This window comes from Stylophora pistillata, chromosome 3 (genome assembly GCF_964205215.1).
Source record: "Stylophora pistillata chromosome 3, jaStyPist1.2, whole genome shotgun sequence".
NCBI classification, from domain to species: domain Eukaryota; kingdom Metazoa; phylum Cnidaria; class Anthozoa; order Scleractinia; family Pocilloporidae; genus Stylophora; species Stylophora pistillata.
Genome location: NC_142521.1, coordinates 14592237 through 14601337, shown reverse-complemented (window position 1 = coordinate 14601337; position 9101 = coordinate 14592237). Strand labels below are relative to the sequence as shown.

Here is a 9101-nt window from a genome sequence, read left to right as displayed (position 1 = left end):
AACTTCTGGCTATATTATATTATTTTCCTTGAAGTTTCCCAGTCTTCTTCCACTTCAGGCAGATTATCCTTCTCTTGAGTTCTCCTTTTTTCGCCGTTGCGCAAGATTTCAAATCGGTTGGATATTTCGTTTAGATATGAAGCAACCTTTATGTCTCCGAGAATCGTCTTCTTTATCTTCGTTTCTGTCTCCTGCATACGCAGTGGCCGTTCAACACATTATATACACGCTGTTAGGTAAACTTCTTACAAAAGTAGAATAAAGCCTCACGCCGCCATCTTTGTTTTGAATTTTCGTCTTTTAAGCGTCACCTGCGAATTGATCATGACGCAAGTCACCCACGAATAGATGCGAGTCACGCACGATTAGATACGAGTCATCACCCCATCAGTAATCGCTGTGCCAACGTATAAATTTGAACGGACCGTACCTGACTCAATTTGATTATTCTTCATCGATTAATTAACTGGCGTGGGACAAAAATCAACTGCGATTGCGTTAGATTGGCTCCAAGCAGCAGGCATCAATTCCATATATATTTAATTCGTTTACCGACCATCGGAAAGTGCGCGGGCGCCTTTCGTAGCCGCCCTCGAGGTTCGCGTGGACTCTTAGCTATCTCAAAATTTGGGCTGGGTGATTATGAGTAAAAACTAAATACAGTTGTGAGATTTCACTTGGTCTCAAAAGCTGGTGAAGGTATACGGGATTTCTTGACTATGAGATTGCTCCCAGCGTGTGCTTTGATTTCCTTCTAATTTCAACCATCTTCAAAAGAAGTCAAAGAAATATGCTAACTTGACAAACACGCGCCGTTCTAGCCTTTAAAATGACATATACGAGTTTTTTACAGAAGTCTAACGACATTGACACTTCTAAATAATTTAGAAAACCCCTTGATTATTAACGGTTCACTGACCCGCTGTCACATGACGGCCGGCTTAGCTTGACAAAATCCGAGGGGGAAATAGTTTCTAGTTAGCTCCAGTTGGGTCTAGATTGTGTACCTTGCGATTCTCCAGTTTTCCTTGAAGAGGCGATTTACCTTCCAAACAAGTAAACAAAACGGCCGTCCGAAAGATGTGCAACTCCTGAGTTAAAATGAAAATTTTCAGACGAGCTCTTGCCTAAGATATTAAAATTGTTTTGTCCGAGAGACAATATTGTTTGATTCCTAGGAAACTGATTACTTTGACACGCTATCTTAAAGGGTACAAGACACATGGAAAATATCATTAAACCCTCAGAAATGGGTAAGTACATCATAACGGAATTTAGTTAGGGTCTATCTTAGCTAAGTTCCAATATTGCCGCAGTAATTTCCGGTTTGATAATTTCTCTTCGTGAAATTACATACTAGCAGTGATATTGAAAAATTTGGTTATTTTTTTTTTTTGTAATTATGTGCACTGTAGGGATAAAAATATGTATGAGGTATTTAATGTTCAGTTCATTTATTTTTCTTTCGAATCAATCTTGTTTTTATCATATTTCTTCAATGCTTCCGTGTGCGTGTGTAAAAACCTTGTTGTTGCTCAGTCTACTTTGCTCCCTTGCCCTTGACTTCCGCATAAAAAAAAACGGCAAAGAGAAAATTCCCTTCAAAGGCTACTTAACCGGCATACCGCACATATTCGGAAAGAAAACTTCCTGCTCATCATGTAAGGTCTCTTAGCCGATATAATTAATCAACATGCAGTCCACTGACAACAAAATTGACAGTTTTCTACGTTGTGAATCTTTAACGCGCGCGGCATATCGTATCCTCAAATTGCTCCCGCCTCCATATTTGGTCCGTCAAAGACAATTGTAGCTTAAAAACGCATTACCAACAGTATCATCTGCTTAAGAATTGGCAGACGAGTGGTGTTATCTATTCTGAGGCTGCTCTGCAGCGACAAAAACAACTTTTTCAGGGAGGAGGATGCTAAACAAAGCGTCGCCAACGTCTTTACGGTTCATCTGACTAACGAGTAAACTAGATACCTCACTTCTTTTTGTTCAGCAGAAGTGATTAGGGGCTCTGCTCTCAACTAACTTGTCAGAGTTTGCGAAAAGTGGACTTATTTCCTTTTATATCTGTCTCAATTTCGATCAAACTAGCCAATCAGATGTCTGAAAGGATTCGGTCTTCGTCTACCAAGATGACGCAAACAAAAGCTTTGCAAGTGCCCGACCAACTTTACCTCACGCTCGGTCAATAATACCTGAATAAACTACTGGCGTACTAGCAGCAGATCATCGATCATCAAAAACATCTTTGTATTCGATTTTTAGTTACACAAGGACAATTTTATCGCTTCCATACTTTTTCACCATAACCAATTTGCTGAACAAAACCTGTTAGCGCGTATTAATATGTACTCTGTGTAACTCTAAGCTATGGTACTTTTAGCAGATTGTTCTAGCATTAAGTGCAGCCGGAAACTGATGAGCGAGCGCATTATGCACGAACATCAATTGCCTGATGAGGTTGGGGAGAGGTGGAAAAACCTGGCGCGACAGCTAAATTTCAAAGAAGCTTTTATTGGCACGACTAAGAATGACAAGGGCGACACCAAGGAATGCTGCATCGCAGTCATTGTAGCCTGGATCAATCAGGAGGGAAAGGACGCTACTGTTGAAAGGCTCGCTAATGCTCTAACCAGTATAGGGCTTAAGAAAGTGGCTGAAATACTTCAGGGTACGTAATGCTACTCCAGTACTCGCTAGTTGACTTGTAAATAGGGATGATCTCGTTTTACGTTCTAAACATTAGTAATTTATTCGTAATAATATATTAGACTCATTTCTAAGTCGAACGAAGACAAACGAACGAAATACGCTAAACAAAACCTCTTAGCACACATTGACATGCTCTCTGTGTAACCTTAAGCCTATGGTACCTTTTAGCAGGGGATTAGGGAAGATTCCCTCTAACGTGTTAAATTTTTGAAAGTTATTTTTAATGCAGTGCTTCACCCTTTTCTAAGTTTTACGAAGGGTGACTGTCTTATGTCTTTTATCTTATAAAATAAAAGTGTAGGTAATGTAAGATACTCTCCATACAACTTTATTTCAAGGTCTCTTGTTATCAGAAGAGGATGACGGAACAGGAACAAACGACTCAAAGCAGGTAAATAATCAAACTTCCAGCAGCACAAGTGTTATAGGATAAGGTCTTACATCTCTCTAAGAATCTTTCTTGCATGAATGGATGACTACGAATTTAGGTCCAAAGGACTTTTAGCAAAAGGGGCTTAACCATTCGTAAAAGGGATTTCTTCGATTTTGTCCATTGTAAGAGCTGAAACCATGGCTCCTTCTAAAAAAAGATGAACTCTGCAAGAGGTAAGCCCATAGAGGAGTCATCGGCTGGTGAAATATTCAAAGTTTTATTTGTTATCTTATTTCAGATGGAGAACAGAATGAATAAAATAGAGAAAAATTACGATCAATTAAGAAGAGAGGTGAGGAATTCTATGAAAAAAATTAGTTATTCCTTAATGGCAGAAATGGTCATTACTAACACGAAAAGCATTTGTATACACAAATGAATAGTGCCACCAATTGGAAGTGATAAAGCAGGAGCTACAAAAGCAAAAGAAACCGAAGGAAAAGGAAATACCAAACGACGGATACTTTAATTATCTGGTACTTGAGTTTCATGGAAACAAAAAAGAAATGAACATTTTACTTTGTACTGTTTGATGAAACAGAGCCGGGAATTACACGGATTAATTCAAGAATTGAGAAAAGAACTGTCCATACTAAAGCAGGAACGTCAAGACACATCTCAAGAGGTTGGTTACCGCATTTTATGCTCTAATTTTATGCTCTTCGCGAATACTCATTACTTAATTAATACGCTCCAGGTACTAAGGAAAAAATATAGTTATCTGTGGCGAGCAATGCGTCTTCTTAAAAGTTCTTGCACGACCTAACAAATTCATTTTTACCGACATTAATACCACTATTTAATACTTTTCACTCACTTTTCTTCTTTTTCTCGTGATAAAAAGGAAGTTTTGGTGTACTTTTGCAGAATTTTGCCGAGAACTTCGATAATTCACTCCGAGAGGTTGATTTAGAAGATACCAGAAATAATCTCGCACCAAATCGGGCTAATACAGGGGTTGAAATCGACGCGGCAAAGGTGAAACACTTCAACAGGCTGCTTTGTAGTAAAGTTACGTCTGTGTTGGAAGAGCAAGAAACAAGAGACAAACTGATTGTTTTAACAAGACTCAGTGTAAGTCTACAAGAGTTGTATAACTCTGTTCTCTCCATCGCGGCTGATACTTGCAAATGCACCAATGAGGAGGTGAAAGGAGAGTTTTACGACTTTGCATATCACGGTCTCCGAGCGGAACACAACGATCTGGTGCATCGAGTTGAAGATTTGGCAGCGGCATCAGAAAAAATGAACGACAAAGAGAAAGAGGAGTTTGGCAAACTCCAAAAACTTCAAAACAACCGACAGAGAAAGGTCGATAGGGTAGAAAGTCTGTGCAGAGGTCATTTCTCAAGGGTAAGGATACTCGTTATTACTCATGTGCACTAAATGCATGAGTGGTAAAATGCCTTCCATTTCTTCTTATTTTTGGTATCACATTTTTGTATGCAAATTTGTACACGGATATATTAAGCACTGTGTTGATTGTCGATTTTGGTGGGGAAAGGGAGCGGGGGGGGGGGGGGGAATTACTTGAAATATTCTGTGGCGGCAAAAAATGTGCTAAGGTGTTGAGAAAATGCATGGAAAGAGCAATATAGTCTTAGAGAAACAACCCTAACCCTAACCTGAGATTACCCTGAGCAGAACTGAACCTTCATTAATATAAGCAAATATGAGCATTTCTAAGAATTACTAATAACGCCAACTGCGCGTACAACGAGGGTAAATGGGGAATAGTTTACAAAATACAGGCAAGTCGTTGACATGCATTACGTTTATTTGGTAGTCAAGAAATTTCGAGGATGCTTCGAGGGGAAATTCTGGTGCTCGATCGCCATTTTGTTTTATTTAGAGGCGGTATATTTGCTAGTATTAAAAAGGTTGGTTCGCGTATATGAAATGTTGGGGATGAATCGCCTGTAGCTTACACAGATCTACTTTTATCGCCTAAATTGCAATCTTAAGTTGATTCGACTCGCAAATGACGTAGAGGCAAACCAGGATCCCGCTGGTGTTTATGATATTGATGCCATTAAAACATTTGCGTACCTTGTGCACAACATAGTGCTATTTTAAGCAGTTGGAAACAAAACCCAAGAAAAATCATAAGAAAGCACAAATTAGAGCCAACTAAAAACCTGCTGTATTTAAAAGCTTCACCATCACTTCAATATAATGCTTTCCACCGACATCGAAAGAAATCCACATCTAGGAATTCTTGATCTAACTAAAACTATTGCTGCACCCTACAGTGAATGTAATGTTGAGGTATTGGAATAACAAATGCAGGCACACAATTTGTGGCAAAGTCAGTTTCGATCAGCACTTGTTTTTAACTTCAGAAATTCAACAACCTCTTCAGCTAAAGTGGTTCAAATTTTGAACATTGGGAACAATATGTATTCTGCATTGTCGCAATCAGCCAAACAGAGACTCCTGTTGCTGACAGTTTTGCCTGTTATGGTTGATTTGGTTTCAAACTTGACATAAACTAACAATTGACTTACAGCGAAAGCTATAGTGGTTTGCAAATTGGGTTGCACCTCTTGTAATTGCAGATTTTCTCTATGTTACATCACTGTCAGATGTTTTTAAGTCCTTGGTCCTTGATAATTATCATGCATTTATTTTAACAGTTGACATAACACAATAGCAATATACTGTTTGCCTAATGTTGGATCAAAAGTTTTTGATCTACACAGCAGAGATTAATTGGGTATTGGACACAGTTTTCAAACTGCATTTCCGACTATGTGCATATTGCGTACTTATTTTATACAAGGTGGAACCTCCAGCGCATAATTCTAAGCTACCTTGAGCTTCTTGTTCATTGAAAAACTGGGCTTTTGAATCTTTTTTGATAAATCTGGAAGCGTTCAGTAGAAAAAAAAAAGGAAGAAATCCTAAGTGCTTTTAAAAGATTCGAACCCAAGACCATAAGTTCTGGACGACTTTGTTTCATGACGAAAGGATCTGTTTGATTTGTTTGGTACAAGAAACTATAATCTCTTGTTGGTTATAAACAACAGAATCTAACGGTATTTAATTGTATTGATTCCAAAGCTTCATGTTTGTTTTTGAAAAGATCAAAGAGCAGATTGTACAAAAATAATCTCAAATCGGAAACAGACTAACAAATTCATAACTCAAAAACAAGAAACAAAAAAAAAAAGTTTTTTCAACGATAGGATCGCATATTACCAATAAAGTTTAAATATTTCAATTTCTCATGTCTTGAGAAAAGAAAAAAACTGTTTTCTAAATGAAGTGGAGGCGCTGTGGCCTCAGGGTTGGTGCGCTCGACTCCGGGTCGAGTGGTCTGGGTTCGAGCCCTGGCCGGAGACATTGTGTTGTATTCTTCGGCAAGACACTTTACTTTCACCGTGCCTCTCTTCACCCAGGTGTTTAAATGGGTACCGGCAAATTTAATGCTGGGGGGTAACCCTGCGATGGACTAGCATCCCATCTGGGGGGGAGTAGAAATTCTCCTAGTCGCTTCGTGCTATGTAAACCGGAGTTAAGCACCGGCCACTGGTGTGTCACTGGCTCGTAAACAGACTTTCTAAATTCAAGTTTGGACTCACCTACCAAACATTCACGGATCCCGCACGGCTCGTTAGAAAGCAGTTCTTGACGTATGGCTACGTAAGACATTAGCTTATTCTTTCCTAACATAATATTGTTTCACTCTGCTGCATAGAACTTGAGACGACAATGTAGACACTCAGGCACCAAACCCAAGCAGGCCATGCCAGCTGAACAGAACACCTGTCCAGTAACAGAAACTATGAGAGAGGATAAAAAGTTCGGGACGTATTTTACTAATGTAGGTCCCGTAAGATGTTAAATAAATTCTCTAATGTCCCTAGGAAATTACCTGTAACAGATCGTTTTATATCCGATTTACTCTGACTCACTTTGTAATTGAGAAACTGTGAAACATTCCGGCAAAAGACTTTCCCCTTTGTCTGTCTGTTTGTTGGTTTTCGAGTGAGAAAGACTGAGGCCTAAGAAACGTCAATGAAATGGCAATTCTATCTAGTAATAGAGTAACAAATAGTAGGGAAAAAACCGAATTAGCTCAACACCCGCTCCTTCTTTTCCAGTATCAGTCTCGTCAACTGGTTCCATAGTGCCTCTACATTATTTTCCATAGAGTAAATGATCCTTCTGTTACAGGTGAAAGAGACTGTGAAGAAGATCCTTTCCGGAAAAAGAGGAAACGAAGAAAATTCGTGCCACCTTACGTCCTATTCAGCAATAAATCCTATGGATTCTTGAATGGCTGGAAGAGATAATGAAATCGCATATAATATTAGGTGACGAGTGGACGAAAATCTAGCAAACGTACAAAGTCAACGAATATTTAGCAAAAGGCTCATATAGTCAACGAAGATCTAGCGAAGGCACAAAGTAAACGAATATTAGGCAAAAGGCACAAAGTTAACGAAGATCTAGCAAACGCACAAAGTCAACGAAGAGTTAACAAAAGAGCCAAAGCTGATATGAACTTGACCGGGGATGATAAGGTTCCATTAATGAAATTACAAAAACTTTAAGCAGCTAGGCTTTTATACAATATACCAAGATACTCTCATATTACAACAGTTTTTAACTTTTTGCATTGGTAACCGGTTAAATTTAGAATAGATTTCAAAGTCATTTTATTTACATTTAAGGTAATTTATAGGATTGCTCCAAAATATGCATGTGAACTGATTAGCATTATAGGTAGCAATCCATATAATGTCAGATCTTCTCAAGGTTTACTTTAGCAGTTACCAAATGTCTTGACATTTGGCGGCTGCTCCAAAATTATAGAAAAATTTACCCCAGGATTTACTTAATGAGAGACAGTTCATACTTTTAAATAAATGTTAAAGACCTATCTTTTTAGACTTGCTTTTCATCAGATTTTATCTTATGTGATATTTATATATAATAAATTTCTTATTTGTTTTTAATATGTTAGTAATTGAATTGTCCATTAATTTTTATTTTAAGTTTATGATAGATAAACTGTTTTAGCATTTTATGTACTGCAACTTTGGTCATTTAACATATTGAAATTGAGCAATATAAGTATTAAACTGTTTTTATTATAATTGTGTAGAACCCAGTACTTTTATCTCCAATAACGTCCACCCGTGCAACTTGCACGTAAAGACATTGCAAGCATTTGGAATTGTATAGGAAGCAGACTTACTTTAACTTTCTCTTTCGTGGACGCCTCCGCAAAAACAAGAATCCCTCAACTTTAAGGGAGGGGGGTACCCCTCCTTACTGTAGAATACGAATGACCTGGTTAAAAAGCTTACTAAGGTAAACCAATCTATTTGCGAAGAAATCGTTCGCCTTCAAGCCCTTTAAAATAGAGATAAAAGTAAATCGTTATGTGGGGTGTTAGAAACTTGTCCTAAAAAGCGATTAAAGGATTACGATTTTAATGGAGAACTCGAAGTCACAAAAAGGTACGAAAAAAAAAATCCCTACGTGATGCTGGTGCGAGCCCATGAAACTTAACATACTGAGTGGCTGTTTGGAATCAGGTGATACGAGGCGATTGCGTGACGCATAACGAAAGCGGAAGGATACCCTCTCTATAGATTCTTCTAACCACCTTGTTTTTAACAAGGTGGTTAGAAGTCTGGTTTTTCTCTTGAACCATGTAAGTTAGCTGCGATCTAAGAGTAATTTGGGGTCATCCTCGGTGTAAACACCTGACCAGGTTTTCTTTGTTTCATGAGGTATTGTTTTGCTGTACGCTATTGTTTATAATGTTTTGTTGTCTTTGTTTTACGTCACTCGTGAGCTTCACAGGTTTTTACACCGAGGATGAGCCAAACTTGGTCGCTATCTCATATCAAGCACATGGAATATATTAGAACCCGCAAGGAGTCATGGTTAATCACGTGTGTGCACGACGGGCGCACTCGCTAATACA

The 9101-nt window shown here is 38.4% G+C and overlaps 1 protein-coding gene across 2 annotated transcripts; it reads left to right on the top strand.

Moving 5' to 3' along the window:
- Positions 1-918: 918 nt before the first annotated feature.
- LOC111330944 (uncharacterized) lies at positions 919-8262 on the top strand. Of its 2 annotated transcripts, none has more exons than XM_022935949.2 (8): positions 919-1253; positions 2399-2683; positions 3063-3115; positions 3396-3449; positions 3699-3782; positions 4025-4510; positions 6858-6983; positions 7337-8262. In XM_022935949.2, exons 1-8 carry the CDS (start codon positions 1223-1225, stop codon positions 7436-7438), a joined length of 1221 nt encoding a protein of 406 aa, XP_022791684.1. In that variant the 5' UTR covers positions 919-1222; the 3' UTR covers positions 7439-8262. The 2 variants fall into 2 exon arrangements, with proteins under 2 accessions (XP_022791684.1, XP_022791683.1); XM_022935948.2 differs by having other exon boundaries at positions 920-1253; positions 2396-2683.
- Positions 8263-9101: the final 839 nt, after the last annotated feature.